The sequence below is a fragment of the Pelophylax lessonae genome (genome assembly GCF_965119305.1).
Source record: "Pelophylax lessonae genome assembly, chromosome: 2".
Taxonomy (NCBI): domain Eukaryota; kingdom Metazoa; phylum Chordata; class Amphibia; order Anura; family Ranidae; genus Pelophylax; species Pelophylax lessonae.
Genome location: NC_138769.1, coordinates 43,351,511 through 43,372,045, shown reverse-complemented (window position 1 = coordinate 43,372,045; position 20,535 = coordinate 43,351,511). Strand labels below are relative to the sequence as shown.

At 44.1% G+C, this 20,535-nt stretch overlaps 1 protein-coding gene across 1 annotated transcript in view; it reads right to left on the bottom strand.

Annotated features, from left to right (window-relative positions):
• Positions 1-256: 256 nt before the first annotated feature.
• LOC309546612 (uncharacterized protein) overlaps positions 257-20,535 on the bottom strand; it is a gene marked incomplete at both ends in the record, with an annotated part of 437,777 nt that continues 417,498 nt past the window's right edge. Inside the window, 7 exons of the mRNA XM_082246351.1 lie at positions 257-420; positions 4,698-4,838; positions 4,992-5,135; positions 7,379-7,525; positions 15,059-15,202; positions 16,088-16,231; positions 17,509-17,652. Of these exons, the coding sequence (XP_082102477.1) occupies positions 257-420; positions 4,698-4,838; positions 4,992-5,135; positions 7,379-7,525; positions 15,059-15,202; positions 16,088-16,231; positions 17,509-17,652 (1,028 nt within the window). The remainder of the gene's footprint in view (positions 421-4,697; positions 4,839-4,991; positions 5,136-7,378; positions 7,526-15,058; positions 15,203-16,087; positions 16,232-17,508; positions 17,653-20,535) is intronic.

The window sequence follows — 20,535 nt, the reverse complement described above, 5'->3', positions numbered from 1 at the left end:
ACGATGACTTGCCTTGTGTTACATAGGCATACCATCGTTCTGCCTCTGTCGGGAATGATTGGCGGGTCCTGGCGGACATCGGGTCCGCCGAGCCTGCTGATTGGCTCTTGCTATGTCCAATCACAGTGGGAGCTGGTCACTGGCAGGCCGCAAACCAGGAAGAAGCGGTCAGATACTGCTACGTGAACAAGGGAAATATATTCAAACCGGCCATATTTCATATGTAAAAAAATCATCATTGATATTTGATGATAACTCAAGGGGTGCGGAGGTTACCATTATTCTTTGGGGAGAAGCACCATGGGACATTAGGTTGGCTGGAGTCGAAGCAGCAGCCTTTGGAATGGCATGCAGTCACACTGATCCCTGGGTAGCCGCAGTCTTGCCTCTGCTTGGGAGCCACTGAGCATTGAGCATTATCTGGTAGATAAATGACATTAGACAATAGATCAGACAGAGCTCACTTCTACTGCCTATTTATCCATAAACTGTGCACTTCACAACATAGATACAATGCATGGACAATAAAATACAATATATGTTATTAGGGCCCAATTTCACCATATTTATAGACAATTTATATGCATTTTTAAAGAGGTCATAACCCTAACATAAAAAAATAAATAAAAGATCATGCTCTTTTAAAGCATGTTAAACAGCATACTGCTTGTGCTGTGTAATTGTGTCCCTTTCTATGCTGTAAAATACCTGGTTGATCCTGCCTGGTCCTGTGTTCCTATGTGAACTGACCACGATAGTCATGGCTGCTGATCCATGATACCGTGGTCAGTTTAGATGCCTCCTTCATCCCACTATGTTAGAGTCTGTCCTCTCGCGCCCTCCCTCCCTACCTGTCAGTTCCTAGAGTGTGAGGGACCCCCTCTTGCTTTCCTAGTGTGTGAGGGACCTCCTCCCCCTCCTCCCCTCTTGCCGCTATTCCATGTGTCTGTAACCACTTCTGGATCGGGCCTTTTTCTGACAGTTAAAATCATTTTTTTTTTGCTGGAAAATTACTTAGAACCCCAAACATTATATCTTTCTAGACCCTAGAGAATAAAATGGAGATCATTGCAATATTTTTATCACACTGTATTTGAGCAGCGGTCTTACAAACACATTTTTTTGGGAATAAATTCACTTTTTTTAATTAAAAAATAAGAAAACAGTAAAGTTAGGCCAATTTTTTTTATAATGTGAAAGATAATGTTACGCCGAGTACTGGTACTTAAAAATCCCCATAGGCGACATATTAAAAATGTCTACAGGTTACCAGTTTAAAGTTACAGAGAAGGTCTAGGGCTCAAATTATTGCTCTAGCTCTAACGATCGCGGCAATACCTCATGTGTGGTTTGAACACCGTTTACATACAGTATGTGGGCGCGACTTGCGTATGCATTCACTTCTGCGCGCGAGCTAACGGGGACAGGGCGCTTACATTTTCTTTTGTTTTTCATATTTATTTTATCTTTTCACACAGTTTTTTTTTTTTTTTTTTCAAAGTTTGATCACTTTTACGCCGATTACAAGGAATGTAAACAAAAAAAAAGTCATTTTTTTCATGATAAAAAAATTGGGCTCTTTAAATCCGTTGCTAGGAAGCGACGTATGACATTGCTCCGGTCCTCCAGGGCCATCTTGCTCTCACTCGACTTTTTCCCCGCTAGCGGCGGGTCCGCTATCACTGGCCCCCTACACATCACCCCCCCTCCCCCCCACACACACACAGCACTGCCCTCTTCACATCACCCCCCCCCCCCCCACAGCACTGCCTCCTCACATCACAAATCCCCCCCCCCCCCACAGTAGTGTGATCTGCCCTCTTCATATCACCTACATAACCTTACCGCCCTCAGCACTGCCCCCCCCCCCCCCCATTATATCACCCTTACATCACAAATCCCCCAGTAGTGTGTTCTGCCCTCTTAACTCCCCTACAGCACTGCCCCCTCTCAAATTACAACCCGGCCTCTCACCCTCCCCCCCCCCACAGCATTGCCTACCCTCACAGACCAACACAGCACTAACCCCCCCCCCCCTTACCCCCCACAGTATTGTGCTCTACCCTCCAGCTAGATATCCAGCAAGCCTCTCACCCCCTCCAGCACTGCCTCCTCTCACATTACCCCCCCCCCGCCTCCTGTAGTGTCCTCTGCCCTTCACTCTCCTACCTTAGATCGAGTGGAGGGCGGGAGGCAGGATGGTAATATGCCGGGTGCAGGAGGCACAGTTCTTCATTGGGGGTGGGTAATAAGCTGAGTGCTGGTAATAAGTAGGGATGATCGAACGGTTCGGGTCGACCGTCGGTTCGACCCGAACATTGGGTGTTCGAAATTCGGCCGAATTCCGAACTTTTTGCGGTAAAAGTTCAGAATTCGGTCACCAGAACCGCCCAAAATGCAATGGGACAGGAACTGGGCTTTAAAAGCCAGTGATTGGCCCAGAAACGTCAGTGAAAGCCAATGAGGGGGCAGGAGTCTGCTAGGAACGTGATTGGAGTGACTACGGGGTCCAGAGGCCAATCAGGAGTGAATACGCCCCCCAGTATATAACATAGCCCTGCATAACCTCTAGCATTGTAATACAGAGGCTTTTGAAGAGCGTGGAAGCATTTGTGTTTCTCCTGCTTTGTTACAACGTTTGTTGCATTGCTTGTAAAGCTCCAGTGTCATTTTGCAATTGTCTTCTGCTGTATGGAGCTGTTCTTTTAGTGTGAGGAAAGTGATATGCAGTGTAGTTAGGGTACTATATACCACTATAATTAGATTCAATAATCTAGTTTTTGTAGGGATACTTTTAAGTGTCAGGGTTCCGTCTAGTGAGCACGTTGCACTGCTGATATATCTACAGCAGGTATACGTGCTCGCTAGTCAGTTATTGTGCAAAATACCACACCCCCTTACAGGAAGCACATGGTGACCCCACTCTGCCATGTCAGGGTGACCGGAGTTTAGGATGACCTGACTCTGCCATGCCAGGGTGACCGGAGTTTAGGGTGACCCCACTCTGTCATATCAGGGTGACCGGAGTTTAGGGTGACCTGGCTCTGCCATGCCAGGGTGACCTGGCTCTGCCATGCCAGGGTGACCGTAGTTTAGGGTGACCTGACTCTGCCATGCCAGGGTGACCCCACTCGGTCATGTCAGGGTGACCGGAGTTTAGGGTGACCTGGCTCTGCCATGCCAGGGTGACCCCACTCTGCCATGTCAGGGTGACCGTAGTTTAGGGTGACCTGGCTCTGCCATGCCAGGGTGACCCCACTCTGCCATGTCAGGGGGACCGTAGTTTAGGGTGACCTGACTCTGCCATGCCAGGGTGACCCCACTCTGTCATGTCAGGGTGACCGGAGTTTAGCGTGACCTGGCTCTGCCATGCCAGGGTGACCCCCCTCTGCCGTGTCAGGGTGACCGTAGTTTAGGGTGACCTGACTCTGCCATGCCAGGGTGACCCCACTCTGCCATGTCAGGGTGACCGTAGTTTAGGGTGACCTGACTCTGATAAAGCCTCAGTGACAACTATACATAAATTAAAATTCATCACAAAAAAAAAACAGTGCAAATAAATAAAGTGCATAAATTGCATAAATAATCCAAAACATCCAACTAAGCAAGAACAGAGTCCTTCAAAAGTCTTTGTTTATGTAGTGCATTTATTTGTACTTTATGAAAGGAGGGTAACACCATCCCTGCACTACTGAAATTCTAAGAAAAATAATCTGTTTTTTTCTAGTTCTGGACATGCTACAGAGCTGAAACTTCACAGGTACACATTTTAGACCTCCCAGACACTAAATCCAAAGAAATCTCTTTTTTCAATACTTTTTTCAATAATTGGCTCTCTATCAAAAACGACAATTTTTAAGAACTTTTTTTTTGCCTGATTAATAGTCCCTGGGGCATGACCCAGAACCCTAGGCACTTTTTAGGGGAATTTATTAGGTTTTAGGGCTTCAAAATGTTGTTTTTTGATTTCCGAAGTTCGGGTCCCATTGATTTCAATGGGGTTCTGGAATCCGAACCAAACTTTTGGGAAATTCTGGTGTTCTGGTCGAACCAAACTTTTCAAAAGTTCGATCATCTCTAGTAATAAGCTGACTTCGGGAGGCACAGCTCTCATATTAACCAGCAAGTGATTGGTGGCTATGACCAGCAAGTGATTGGTGGCTTGGACGGCCCTGCATCCTAGGCACCAATCACTTGCTGGTTAATTTGAAAAATTAACAGCCAGCAGCTCTCGCTCCCATCCATCGGAGAGCTGTGCCTCCTGAAGTAAGCTTATTACCCGTCCCCCAATGCAGAGCTGTGCCTCCCACACCCGGCATATTACCATCGTGCCTCCTGACATGCAGAAAATGACAGCGGCCAAGGCTGGGGGACAGAAGTAACTCCTAAATGGCGCGCCAGCGGGTCCAGATAGGACAGTGGCTTGGCCCGAATCCAGACCATGGTCCGCCATTTAGTGATACCTGCAATAAAATAATACATACACATTTTTGCTTTACTGGTGCATATATTAATATTCTCAAACATTAAATTCTCCTTTAAGCTGTCAGCAGAAGTACTGCAATAAGTAGTAAGCCTTGCTAGTATACCCACAGCAGACATGTATGGCAGTTAAATCTTTTTTGCTTACTGCTCTTTCACAAAATGTTAAGATGATTCTGTCATGATTACATAAATCAAACGGCACTGCACTGTACCTTGTGCCAGAGAGTAGAAGCACCAGTTCACCCGAGGGATGCTGGAATCAAAGCAGCAGTTCCTACTGGCACATTGTGAGGCACTGATCCCAGGATATCCGCAGTTCCTCCTCAGATAGGGAGAGCCGCCACAGATGTGGGCTAGATCTATGGGCAAACAAAATTCACAAACATGGTAATAGCTGGGCCACCGAAAGTTTTAAAGATGCAAATATTTGTTATATGGTCTAAGTGCCCCTAGCCATGTATATTATGATTTATCATCATAAGATGATGTTTAATATTGCATCTTACCTTGGCCTTTTGGACTGAAGCACCATTTAACCCCACGAACAGATGAGTTAAAGCAGCATCCATTAGAATAGCACTGCCTTTCAGTAATTCCTGGGAATCCACAGTCTGTCCTTTCAGCTGGACTCACCGAGCATTGAGCCTTATCTGTAGCAGACAAAGTGGAAGAAGGAACAGATAAGTCTACTATTGGGAGGGGGGAATTGGACAGAAGAGTAGAAATTCAGAGATACAGTAGATATGGGCTATTAGGCCGTCATACACTTCGGTAGACCCTCTGTGTTGCCATAGTCAGCAGTCAGTAATGGGGTTAGGGAAACTCCTCAAATAGGCGGGCAGTCAGCATGTAGGAAGGTGAAGTCTATACTCCCCACTGCAGGTGGCGCTTGACCGAAGCGGCAATGCAGAAGGGGAACGAAGTTGTATGGAACTTGGTTCCTCTGTGACTACCTGGGGTCACAAGGAGATATCTGTCCGATTGGACACTGGCACCCTATGTGACCCTAGCGTCCATCTTGGGTCAGGCAGAGTCTATTTAAGACGCCGACTCCCGAGTTTGGTGTGCTTTATGCGAATGGCTAGTGTAGGGACAGGATCCTCATCTGTCAGAGAGGTAGGGAAACTACATCTTAGTGGTCACTTAAAGACTAATGCTGGCCATACACTAGCCGAAAGAGCGTTTGAAAATCTGTCATTTGGTCCGATCGTACGTTTTTCGTCCAGTTAATGGGCACAAATATAAAATAGTTTTTAGCTTTTTAGAGCCGAAAAATCGAAGGAACAGTTTTGAGAAACCGCCGACCGAACGATAAATTGAAAGGTTAATGTGTTTCTCGGCCAACCTGTTTGCACTAGACATATGTGACAAACTGAATGAAAAACGGATTCATTTATGTACATTGAACGATTTATCGTTTGAAATTCGGTCATTACATGATGGCACGATCGTCTGCTCTCACGGCCGATTTTTCATTTTTCGAAAATTAGTTCGCCTGATATTTCAGGTTAGTGTATGGCCAGTTTAAGTCTTTTTCTGACATTTGTTGCTTATAATTTAAAATCATTTTTCGCTAGAAAATTACTTAGAACCCCCAAACAGTATATATATTTTTTTAGCAGGACCCTAGAGAATAAAATGGTGGTTGTTGAAATGTTTTATGTCACACTACATTTGCACAGCGGTCTTTCAAAATGCATTTTGTTGGGAAAAAATAAACTTCAATGAATTAAAAAAAAAACTAAACAGTAAAGTTAGCCCAGTTTTTTTTTTTTTAATATTGTGAAAGATGATGTTACGTCGAGAATCGTGAGAAAATTCTGATCTTATTCTAATCAAAAAAAGTTGTGATTCTCGTTTTCTCCTGAATCATGCAGCTCTATCATGTACAGTACAGAAAGTGGCATTGCAGGGTACCTTCTGCTTGAGAGAAGAAGCACCAGTTCACACCAGGGATGCTGGACTCAAAGCAGCAGTTCCTACTGGCACATTGCACAGCGCTAATCCCAGGATACCCACAGTTCCTCCTCTGGTCTAGGGGTAGGGGGGCCATTCATGGTTTTTTGCACTGGGGCCCTGAAGGTTCTAGTTACGCCTCTGCAAGGAAACCTCCAGACATTGCCTTTCTGAGACACCATTCACCACTGGAGAAACCCAGCCTGGCCTGACAAGAGCCCAGGACCTCACCATTTAGCCTGTTCTAGCTGTGAAGCCAAATCCCAATTAGGCCATACCCAAGAGCATACCTCCATTGGTACAGAATACCACACCAGGCTTCTTAGGAAGGATGTTTACTTAACTTTAGAATGATAATGTAACAATTGATCATACAGATTTATGGTGGCACCCTACCTGAACAAGAGTACAGCAGTTTCTAAAGCACAGAGATGAGGGGAGGGATTAGACCCACACCCTAGAAGTGGGTAGAATGTGGTCCTGGCATTTCTCCTTGGGAGGAATACAATCTGTCTTACCTTCCTCGTGGGAGAAGTCCATATGCTTCCCCTCGAAGGGGGAGCTCATGTTGAAATGGCTTCTGGCTACATTGTTTCTCATGGATGGACCCTAAATCAAAAGAACTGGTACGCTTCCTCAACAGGCTGAAGTTTGCACCAACTAACTCTAGCATGCCCCATTCTTCCCACCAATCCTATTTAAATAACCACCTAGGAACACTAATGATAGCCAGGGCAAGGTTGCCAAGCAAACTAAAGCAGGATACCACCCTAAAGGACTTATCTTTAGATATGGACTATCAAGGACTATCCCAGTCAATGCACAAATTACACCTCCCACCACTCATTTTGTAGTGTCTAGAGGAACTACAACAGGGATCCCTTTAAGGACATCATATTCACAACCTGCACTCCTTAATATCAGCACTGTACTGTACCCTGTGCCTGAGAGTAGAAGCACCAATTCACGCCGGGGATGCTTGAATCAAAACAGCAGTCTCTCCTGGCGCATTCGGAAACACTGATTCCTGGGTAGCCACAATTCCTTCTTTGGTATGGAGACCCGCCACACTCCTGTTGTGTCCCTGTAAACATAAAAATTAAAATACAATATTGGTTATTTGACATGGCTTTTAGTGGGTGACAACAAGCCTTAGACTGGTTTTCTAGCCGTTTGTTGTTTGTTGTATGTTAAAACATGGTGTACTGCTTTGTGTTGCCATACACTTTAAATGGCACTTCAACACACCATGCAACCACACTCCAATGCAGGTACATTGCAATACATCACAATGAAAAGAAACATCTATTATTTTTGTGCATGTCCTATTTTGTGTGTTGTGGTGTGTTGGCAGGCCAGGGGGTAATGCACCATAACCCCCTGGTGAGCTTGAAGGCAGGTGCAGTCTATTTTCCCCAGAGCGGGTGGCGCTCAGCTGTAGCGGCACTGTTGTTGGGGTGGAAGCCAGGAGGAACAAGGTTCCTCTATGGTTTTCTGGGTCACTGGGGAAGCTATCTTTTTTGGATGCTGCTGACCCCATGTGATCAAAGCAGCCACATTGGGTCAGGCAGAGCCTATTTATGGCACTGGCTCCTGAGTTTTGGGCGCTTTGGTGAGTGGACAGAATAGGGACAGGTACTCCATCTGTGAGGGACAGGAGCAGTGCTAGGGAAATGTTCCTAAAGAGGAGGGTAAGCGTAGGGCCTAATCTCTTTGGGCTGATTCCTGATTGGGACCAGACAGCTAGGCCACATTCAGGCCTCTCTCAAAAGAAGCTGTCATTCTGGTTGGAATCTACTCCTGTCAGTGAGTAATCCTGACTGGGTGGTTGTCCTGCCGGGCTTTTTATGAACAGTTGTTGCATTCTTTTAATACAAGTTCCATTGCACCTGCCTGTGTTAACTTATTGTCTCTACACCACGCTGCATCCCACCTACAAGCTGGGATGTGGCCTCAAAATTTTCATTGAAAGCATCAATCTACAGATCACACATTAGATCATATAGAGGGTTGGTGAAATTCTCGCGCTGTCTCTCTAATTATTGTCTACAAAATAGGCACCTTTAATGCTGCAGGTACTAAAATTGGTAACCTACACAATACAGATAAATAAAGTTGGGGGGAGTACCGCGCTTTAAAAGTGCTTAAATAACATAGAAAAAATATATAAATATGTAAATATGTGAAAAAGTGCCAAAGTGCTTCATAAATAATATTAAAATTAATGTGTCTTAATGTATACAATAAATACAATCCAATGCAAATCATACAATAAATATGATAGGTGGTGAAATATTCACTAAACAAAAATAGATCTTGTTGAAACCAACTATATCAATCCATTATACAGTGAAAAATTTATATAAAATTAAAATCGGTGACTTATTTAAATATAAAAAGTGCTCTAAATAGGTGATATCCAATAAAGTGCTGAAGTGTCCTTTTAAAATTATTTTTATAAATATATAGTGTGATGAACACAATCTTCTTAATCCAATTTTGACATGCAGGTGCTTCGTGCGGTGCCCACTAGGTGTCCTAAGCGCTCACCTCACTGCTCCTTTAAAAGAGCCTTAGGTTGTGTGCCCCAGTATGCTGTTCCTTCCTCCTTATTGGCATATATGTACCATTATGAATCCTTGGTTATATCTCCCTTGTAAATGCAGCTATCTTCCAGGGGATATATGCGGTTCTTTGTATCTCCAAAAAAAATCAAATTGGGCCCAACATAGTGAAGTACGTCCCATAAATTTTATTAAGAAAAGTAAGAGTAACACTCACATTGTTTTGCGTCTTGTTTCTAGCATAACATACGATCCTTTGCCGATACGTCACTTCCGGTTTAGCTATCCTACGCGTTACGCTGCGTCATCACGCAGCTTCTTCCAGGAATCCCTGGAAGAAGCTGCGTGATGACGCAGCGTAACGCGTAGGATAGCTAAACCGGAAGTGACGTATCGGCAAAGGATCGTATGTTATGCTAGAAACAAGACGCAAAACAATGTGAGTGTTACTCTTACTTTTCTTAATAAAATTTATGGGACGTACTTCACTATGTTGGGCCCAATTTGATTTTTTTTGGAGATACAAAGAACCGCATATATCCCCTGGAAGATAGCTGCATTTACAAGGGAGATATAACCAAGGATTCATAATGGTACATATATGCCAATAAGGAGGAAGGAACAGCATACTGGGGCACACAACCTAAGGCTCTTTTAAAGGAGCAGTGAGGTGAGCGCTTAGGACACCTAGTGGGCACCGCACGAAGCACCTGCATGTCAAAATTGGATTAAGAAGATTGTGTTCATCACACTATATATTTATAAAAATAATTTTAAAAGGACACTTCAGCACTTTATTGGATATCACCTATTTAGAGCACTTTTTATATTTAAATAAGTCACCGATTTTAATTTTATATACATTTTTCACTGTATAATGGATTGATATAGTTGGTTTCAACAAGATCTATTTTTGTTTAGTGAATATTTCACCACCTATCATATTTATTGTATGATTTGCATTGGATTGTATTTATTGTATACATTAAGACACATTAATTTTAATATTATTTATGAAGCACTTTGGCACTTTTTCACATATTTACATATTTATATATTTTTTCTATGTTATTTAAGCACTTTTAAAGCGCGGTACTCCCCCCAACTTTATTTACACATTAGATCATGTGAGGAGTTCAGAAGTGACACTATAACGTGATCTGCATTTAAAAAGCCAGCACTCAGCATTCATCAGATAATCAGAAGAAACCTTATCTGTGTCATGGAAGACAAAATGGTAAAACATAGGTTCACAAGCTTAGTTCCAAAATTCTAGTGCACAGGTTCTCAAGCTGCACCTATAGTGCATGTATTGTAGATGTCCCCTAAAGACTATCTAACTAGTAAGTTCAGTCATAGATTGCCCAAGCTGCTTTTCTGAAAATACAACCTCAAAACATGTCTTCTTGGTAAGACCTGAAGACCAGTTTGATTACTTTTGATCTAAACCAACCATTCTCAACCAGGGTTGCTTGGAACTTTAGCGTTCCTTAGAGGTTGCTAAGGGTTGCTTAAGCAGTGACAGATTAACCTCCCATTTAGTAATGCCTGCATTGTTGCCTCATTTTGCAAAGCTAGAAGCCTAACACCCATGTTCTTTGTAACTGCCTAAAACGGTGGCATTCTTTCCACTGACCACCACTATTAGGGGGTATTGTCAGTGCCAGATTTATAAGAGGGCAGAAGGGAAAACTGCCACTTCCCTGCTAGAGGGGGCCCCATACTTCTTATAAAAAATGTAATCATTATAAAATTAGTTTTATTATTACAAAAATTAACAAAGTGTATGTGGGTGTCAGGATACTGAACAGTTAAGCCTGACTTCAGAGGGAAAGAAAGGGATTAGGGCTTCTGGCAGATGTTTTACATCTTGTTTATGAGAGACAAGTGAGTGGGACATGGGTGAAGTTTGAAAAATGGTGGAAAGTGGGAAGCAATAGCAGAGATAGAGAAGGTAAAAAAGGGGGAGGGGTATGTCTGTATATTAAGAACAGTGTACAGGTAAATATGAGGGATGATATTAATAATGGAGCTATGGACGAGGCAGGGGCGTAACTACAGGGGTTGCAGGGGTTGCAATCGCTACCGGGCCCCATGCTCCAGGGGGCCCAGTAGCAAACCAGTGGGTGAACTTCTAGGATCTCAAAGGTCACACTTGCGACCGGGCCCTGGCATTTCACCACTGTGGGGAGGCCCCAAGATTGCAGGAAGGGGGCCCACTGCAGAACTTGTGAAAGGATCCTGATGCGGGACCATAATAAAAGGCCATGCAATGAGATTAAAGAGCCCCAGGATTAGTGGGAAGAGCCCCAGGCTTGAAGGGAAGGGCCCCGGCCAGGGGTCTGGGGGGCCCTTCATGGTTTCTTGCATCGGGGCCCTGAAGGTTCTAGTTACGCCTCTGGGACAAGGCAGAATCCCTATGGGTAGAACTTAAAAGGGAAGGCACTATAGGGAAGGTAATATTGGGCGTATGCTATAGGCCCCCCAACCAGAGGGAGGAGGGGGAGGCAGACCTCCTTTTACAGATAGGATTGGCAGCAAGGATGGGAAATGTCATTATAATGGGGGACTGTAATTATCCAGATATAGACTGGGCAGAAGGAACCGCGCACTCAGCCAAGGCTCGGCAGTTCCTAAATGTTTTGCAGGACAATTTCATGGGTCAGATGGTGAATGCACCGACAAGAAACAATGCAGTACTTGACCTACTGATTACCAACAATACAGACCTGCTCACGGATATAGAAATACGGGGCAACTTAGGAAACAGTGACCATAGGTCAATTAGTTTCAGTATTAATTATAGTAATAGGAAACACAAGGGTAATATAAGGACACTGAATTTCAAAAGAGCCAATTTCCCAAAACTGCGCTCTTTGCTAGAAAATATCAAATGGGATAGAACCCTGGGAACAAAGAACACGGAGGACAAATGGGAGTGCTTCAAGAGCATACTAAACAAAGGGATTGGCCAGTGCATTCCAAAGGGAAATACATTTTAAAGAGCAAAACTAAACCCTGGGTGGCTAAACTCCAACATAAAAATGCATATTAATACTAAAGAAAAGGCCTTAAAAAAAAATACAAGGCTGAGGGGTCATTGGCAGCATTCAAGCATTACAAGAGTGTAATAAGAAATGTAAAGGCAAAATCAAGGCGGCTAAAATAGAACGAGAGAGACATATAGTGGAAGAGAGTAAAAAGAACCCCAAGAAATTCTTTAAGTATATAAACAGTAAGAAAGCGAGGCCAGAACACATTGGCCCCATAAAAGACGACGAAGGAAATCTGGCCACAGAGGACAGAGAGAAGGCGAAAGTGTTAAATAATTTCTTCTCTTCAGTCTTCACAAAAGAATCGGGGGGCTACACTAACCCAGCTTATAATGCTAAACTAAATAATACACCTCAGGAAGTACCGCCATGGCTAACAGAAGATAGACTTAGAACTAAACTAGAGGGTGGGGTCTTTCCTGGCTCTCCGGGCGACAGATTGTGATCCCATTGGGGTTGCCTGGGGGTCAGGGGGGTCCCCACCGACTGCATGATGTTCTACTTTTACTCACGTTGCTCTTCCTCCATAGGAGCCTCTTTACCCGCATTGTTATTTATGGCTGACATTTTTCACTCCACAGGTCATAACTTGTATGGTGAAGCTTTCTTTAAGTTACCTACCAATTTATATGGCTAAATACTGTTATCTGTTTATGGATTTTGTTTTGTTAAAACTTAATAAAAATCTTTGAAAGAGAACTAAACTAGAGAAACTTAACATAAATAAATCACCGGGACCGGATGGCTTGCACCCGAGGGTTCTTAAAGAGCTCAGCCAGGTGATTGCCAGACCATTATTTTTGATCTTTAAGGATAGTGTACAGATGGGTATGGTGCCAGCTGATTGGAAAAAAGCCAGCGTGGTACCAATATTTAAAAAAGGGCCAATATATACCCCGGGTAACTATAGGCCGGTCAGCCTAACATCAGTAGTCTGCAAGATTTTGGAGGGGATGTTAAGGGACCACATACAAAACTTTAGTAATGAAAACAGTATTATTAGTAGTAATCTGCATGGATTCATGAAAAATCGTTCTTGCCAACCAAATCTATTAACCTTCTTCGATGAAGTGAGCTGCCACCTATATAAAGGTAAGCCTGTGGATTTGGTGTATCTGGACTTTGCAAAGGCCTTTGACACCGTTGCCCACAAACGCTTACTGTACAAACTAAGGAATGTAGGTATGGACCATAGGGTGAGTACCTGGATAGAGAACTAGCTCCAGGGGAGAGTCCAGAGGGTGGTGATTAATGGGGAGTACTCGGATTCGGCGGGTGTGGAAAGCGGGGTCCCCCAAGGTTCTGTCCTGGGACCGATCCTGTTTAATTTATTCATAAATGATCTAGAGGAGGGGATATCTAGTACAATCTCAGTATTTGCAGATGATACTAAGCTAAGCATGCCAATATCTTCTATGCAGGATGTGGAAACCTTACAAGCGGACCTGAACAAAGTAATGGGATGGGCAACTACATGGCAGATGAGGTTTAATGTTGAAAAATGTAAAGTAATGCACTTGGGCGTCAGAAACACGAAAGCAAGCTACTCACTAGGGGGAAAACCTCTGGGTGAATCTAAGATGGAAAAGGACCTGGGGTACGAGTGGACAACAGGCTTGGCAGTGGCATGCAATGCCAAGCCGCTGCAAGCAAAGCCAACAGAATATTGGCATGTATAAAAAAGGGGATTCACTCCAGAAATAAAGAGATTATTCTCCCACTCTACAAGACTCTGGTCCGGCCACATCTGGAGTATGCTGTCCAGTTCTGGGCACCGGTCCTCAGGAAGGATGTGCTGGAACTGGAGAGAGTCCAGAGAAGGGCAACAAAAATAATTAGGGGAATGGAGGGCATCGGATATAAGGAAAGACTACAAGCACTGAACTTATTCTCTCTGGAGAAGAGACGCTTGAGGGGGGATATGATATCAATGTACAAATACTGTACTGGTGACCCTAGCATAAGGAACACACTTTTTAGAGAAAGGGAATACAATAAGACACGTGGCCACTCACTAAAACTAGAGGAAAAATTGTTTAACCTTAAAATACGTAAGGGGTTCGTCACTGTCAGAGCAGTAAGGATGTGGAATTTGCTTCCACAAGCAGTCGTATCAGCAGGGAGCATCGATAGTTTCAAAAAACTATTAGATGGGCACCTTAAAGACCACAACATACAGGGGTATACAATGTACGGTTAACAGCAAACACACACACACATCATAGGTTGAACTGGATGGACTGATGTCTTTTTTCAACCTCACAAACTATGTAACTATATAACAGCCCCGACACGATCGTCAATCGTGTTGGAGTGAAGTTACTGACCAGTATTGATTTATCACTGTGAAAAACATGAGAGAGAAACTCACCCGCGTGACTCTGATTTAGTTGGTCAAATGACCACCTTCCCGCCTGCCACCCTTCAACAGAAAAACTGAAGTAGCCAATAGAAAATTGTCAGCCATTTTGGGTATTCTGGCTGGTTCTGGCTGTCAGAGTACAATTGCTGCAGTAGGAATGTTGTCCATGCATGGAAGGAATGTAAGAAAAAATTCTAACTGTATATGGTTAGCTTAACTATCCTCTTCTCTCCTAACAAGACCTCCGTGCTCCCTGGCTCCCTCACCACCTCCTCCTATGCTTGTCTCCTCTCCTATCCTTCGGAATTCCTTAATTCAGTCTCTGGCTATCTCCTACCATGTCCATCTTTAGGTGATCTCTGAAAACTCCCCTTCAGAGATGTCTATCCTGCCTCAAAATGTAATTATACTTTCTCCATCAACCCATTCCCCCACAATTATTACATTTTTGTATCACTTGCTCTCTCTTTCAGGTTGTAAGCTCTTACAAGCAGATCGCACCTAACTCTCTTGTCTTGTATTGTAATGTAACTGTTCCATCTGTCTTTATATTGTAAAGGGCTGCGGAAACTGTTGGTGCGAAATAAACCCTGTAAATAAATAATAATAATGTAAATGACAGCAAAAAAGACCCTTACTGTAGCCTTTGGGGTAGAAGCACCATTTGACCCCGGCAATAGATGAGTTGAAGCAGCATCCTCTGGAATGGCATTCTTCTGAACTAATTCCTGGATATCCGCAGTCTGTTCTGGCAGCCGGACTCACCGAGCACTGAGCTTTATCTATGAAGTATGATTGAAAATATTATTTTTGAAATAGCAATTAATAGTGCTTACAGGCTGTACACAATAGGTTTTTGGCACTTATGAGGACTTAAACAATAAGTGCTCTCTTATCTTAGACAAAGTGCGCTTATTCTTTTTGCCCTGGTAGAACATGATCATGGTAAATTGTGAAGGTGTGAGTCAAGCTGGTGGAGTAAAGTTTATACCAATTGTTACTTTTTCAAAATGCTATATAGTCATGTGTCAGGACATGTAAGAACAGACCATGTTACTGGCTGAAGAAGTGAAGAGGAAGACATGGTCTTTTGGGAAGGGTGGGATGCTGTAAGTGCATTGTGGCGTTAGGGCTGAAAGTTTGTGACACCTCAAAGTTACTGAAGTGTATGAAGCAGCTACAGTAATACTCCTGAGTGGCCCCTCAGGGGTGAGGTTCAGGGGGCCACAGCTGTCTTGAGCTGCTCACACATAGACTACAGAGTTTGATTACATTCAGTTGTGAAAGTCTCTCCCACCTGGCCACGCCTCCAAATTACAGACCCTTGGATTTCTTTTGGAAACAAAAGTATATGAGCCCCATGGAGATGGGGTTGTAATGTGCAAGCGTGACCAGGGAACCTTTCACAGTGCTCTCTAGCTCCTTCGTCTTCTACTCTCATGCTCAAGACAAATTCAATTCTCTTCTCCTCTGGAATCCCCTACCCCAATCTCTCCAGTTATCTACTATTCCACTACTTAGGCAATCTCTGGAAACTCATCTCTTCAGAGAAGCCTATCCTGCCTCAGATTATATTTTCTCCCCTAACTGATCCCTTCACAGTTATTATCCCTTTGTATTACTTGCCCCTCCCTTTTAGATTGTAAGCAGAGAAAAATAACCCTTACTGAAGTTTTTGGGGAAGAAGCACCATTTGACCCCGGCAATAGATGAGTTGAAGCAGCATCCTCTGGAATGGCATTCTTCGGAACTTATTCCTGGATATCCACAGTCTGTTCTGTCAGCCGGACTCACTGAGCACTGAGCCTTATCTATGAAGAATAATTGAAAATATTATTTTCAGGATAGCAATTAATAATGTTTACAGGCTGCACATAAAAGTTTTCAGGTGCTTTTGAAAAACTCCTTTTTCTAACCACACATAACCCCTAGAAGTGGGGCTGTAATGCGAAGGTGCAACCAAGAAAGGAAGCTTTTCATTGTTGAATGCAAGCAAACAATGGAGGCTGCAGCTATTGGATCATGGTGATTAGGATAGAATTGTTTAGGTCAAGGGAGAGCTAAACGAATAAGAGCAATAATTCTTGAAAGCTGAAGCCCAGGCAAACAGTTAAACATATATGAAATACCTTTATGTGAGCGTGAGCAGGTCAGGCCAGCTGTGCCCCACTTTCTAGCGACTGGACATTAAAAGGATAGGCAACAGACGGTTGTGATAATCTCTCTATCACTCTACACACTCCTCTTCAAGGAAGCCTATCCTGCCTCAGAGCTGAATTTTATTTTCCCCATAAATTTTTCCCCCTACGGTTATTATCTCTTTCTATCACTTGCCCCTCCCTTTTACATGATCTGGGTAGATCAGAGCTCCCGTGCTGACTCCTATAAGTACCTCCTATCCCCCCATACCCCCACCAAACTTATAACTCTATAATAAACACGCTACTCAAACTTGGAGTAAAAAATAGCAGACATGGCCTTTTATTAAATAACAAAATATAAAACACTGAAATAACAATATAACAATAACCCAGATACTCTTGTTTGTAGGTCCTTGACAGTACCATATAACCAACTTCTGTGTCTGGGTCACCATTTGGCTTAGTCACTTCCCCAGCCGCTAAGCACCGCCTCGGAGACTAACACAGCCGACCTCAGACACCCACCTGTACCAATTCGAGGACGCCATACCTTGGATGGGTCCCCATCATTTTTCCTAACAACAGTTTGATGAACCCCTGTCAAGGACCCCAAACTGCCCTCCTTTAGAAGCAAAATTGACATACCCCCCATAAAAGAGTTCACCCCAACGAAAAACAAACAATAGGGCGGGAGGGAGGGACTTTCTTTTACGCGTTCTCCTGCGAGATTGACCTGACCCCTCCTACCCTGAAGCTATATTTCCACAACTCATCCCCCTACCCGGACCACTGACCAATAAGGTAAGTACCCTAACAGACCACCTACTTTTATCCCCCACTTGACCCTTACTGCACGATTCCCCTTTCACCCAGTCATGTATGCCCTCTGCTTAGTTCGTTCCTCCTAGCGCCGGGCATGTCTTTGTAAGCATATAAATAACCCTTACTGTAGTCATTGGGGAAGAAGCACCATTTGACCCCGGCAATAGATGAGTTGAAGCAGCATCCTCTGGAATGGCATTCTTCAGAACTAATTCCTGGATATCCGCAGTCTGTTCTGTCAGACGGATTTACCAAGCACTGAGCCTTATCTATGAGGAAAATTGAAAATTACTGTTTTTGAAATAGCAACTAATAATGTTTACAGACAACACATAAAAGTTTTGGGTGCTTAAGAGGAACTATTAAGACATTTTTCTCCAAATATGTGACTTAAAGAATAAGTGTGCTTTTAAACAAAGTTCTCTTATTCTTCTTGCCCCTTTGCCCTGACCTTAACAACCCCACCCTCACTCAGATGAGATCCATGAGAGCACATGTAGGAGGGTGTCTACTTGGTAGAATATTTTTGCGGCTTGCAGCATCTCTGTACCGTTAAGTCTTGGCTGATGCATGTAAGGGGTTGATATGTTTTCCCTGTATGTGTGTCACTTCCCGCTAATTAGGGCATAAATACAGGGAACCAACCTAGTCTGGGGTTGTCCCATGTGGGAGCTGTGCTGAGAGGACGATGTACTATGTAATCTGTTTCACTGTCCGTATGTATGCCCCTCCAACGGCACTCGTTACATAGGGCAGCCATAGAACTGGACTTTATCCTACCTAATGTCCTAGCTTTTCAGGTATGAACATCACCACAAATCAGGAGCACCACTATGCAACAGCACAAGCAAATGCACAGCCAAAAATATGCACGGCCTGTAGGGTGTATTATGTTCTATGCAGCCATACATACAAAGTAGATGCACTGATGTGCTGCCTTAAATATACTTTATTAATGTTTAGTTAATGGAGTTTTGTTAAAGAAGAAAGTGCCTGTGTAATTTACTGTGAAGAGAAAATCATGAAATTTAGTGATGGTAGTTATGGTGTATCACAAAGAACTGAGAGCTGGGAGTGAAGTTATTTTTAACCCCCCGTGTTAAGAAGAAAAGTGAATTTACATTTAACCCAGTTAAGACTGAAATGCCTGGTAACAAGAATAACCTGTATAAACTTTGAAGTTATTAGTAACTTATTGTGCTGGAGTAACAAAAGAAGTATTAGCCAGCTAACAGTGGGAGCAGTGATGGTGGCAGATGACAGAGATCTTGGTAGTGAGGGAACGGGTGATACTTTATGTCCCACACTTGGTGGCTGGGTCTCTATATATGAGCCCCCTGCAGTACAAGGCCTGCCTAGGGACTGAGCCTGGAGTCACAAAGTGCTAAGCCTTGCTAAGTGAAATACAGTAGCTTCCTGTACAGCTAATGGTGGACCATGACAGTGTTAAATTGTCAAGTGGTGAGTCAAGCTGGTGGAGTTAAGCATAATAAGCATATACTAAGTGTTACTTTTCCAAAATGCTATGAAGTCATGTGTCAGGACAGGTAGGAATTGACCATGTCACCGGCTGAAGAAGTGAAGAGGAAGACATGGTCTTTTGGGAAGGGTGGGATGCTGTAAGTGCATTGTGGAATTAGGGATGAAAGTTTATGTGACACCTCAAAGTTACTGAAGTGTATAAAGCAGTTTTTGTAATACTCCTAAGTGACCCCTAAGGGACGAGGTTCAGTGGGCAATAGCTGGCCTGAGCTGCTCACACAGACTCCATAGTTTGTTTACATTCCGTTGTGAAAGGCTCCTTCTATTGGCCACGTCTCTATATTACAGACCCTTGGACTTCTTTGGGAACATCTCCTTGCTGGGAAACAAAGGTAGATGAGTCCCATAGAGGTGGAGTTGTAATGTGCCAGTGTGACCAGCAGTGTTAATTTCATCAACGAAAAGGTTTTCGTCACCGATTACGTCAACGGCATTTTTCAAGTGATGAAAACGAGACGCAAAGTATAGCACATTTTCGTCAAATGACGACAACTATGACGAAAATCAAATCCGTTTTAGTTAACGAACGAAAACTAAAAAAGGCAGGGACGTCCCTGTGAGGCAGGGATGTTTACCCAACTTCCGGTTTTCACGGAGCTCCGCCTGCTTCCGCTCCCAGTAAGCGCAACTGTGTGGCTTCTGGCGTGCCCCGTGTCGTCCGACGTGATGACTACAAAGGAGTTGAGACCAGTCACCTCACCAGAGCACTGCAGCACTACAGCCAGAGCCAGGCCCGACTCTGTTACATCATCATCACACGGCAGACAACCACCCAGGCAGTGGCACCCACCACCACATCCAGATCAGAGCACCCACTGAGTGAGTTACAACAGCCAGGCCAGCCATTACTGCCTCCCCTGAGTCCCCTCAGAGCACTGGCATCCACCACCTAGTGGTGCGTGTGTGTGCGTGCATAGGCCCCTGAGGCCGGCCCGGCCCATCCTGTTCAACTTCAGAGTCAGACCACCCTTAAACCTGAGACCCCCATCCAGCACTCTGAGCAGCACTGTGCTGGCCTCCTCTCTGACCTGACCACCACAGGCATCCAGCACTGTGCAATGCATACAGGCCATCCCTTAGACCACCTGAGACCACCATCCATCCAGCACTGTCCATGTCCAGCAGCATTACAGGCCTCCTCTGACCACCACAGGCATCCAGGGCACTGTGCATTACAGGCCATCCCTTAGACCTGAGACCACCATCCAGCACTGTGTGCATTACAGGCCATCCCTTAGACCTGAGACCACCATCCAGCACTGTGTGCATTACAGGCCATCCCTTAGACCTGAGACCACCATCCAGCACTGTGCAGCAGCATTACAGGCCTTCTCTGACCTGACCACCATAGGCATCCAGGGCATTACAGGCCATCCCTTAGACCTGAGACCACCATCCAGGCTCCAGCACTGTCCAGCAGCATTACAGGCCTCCTCTGTCTGACCTGAGTGACCACCACAGGCACCCAGGGTATTACGAGCCTGCAAAGTTTTTATTTTTTTGTATTTTTATTACATTTTTATGTTACCCCCTTTGGTCAAAAAAGCAATATTCTTGGCAAAACAGTTTTGCCTAAATAAAGACTTAATGACTAACTCTGTGTCTGTGTA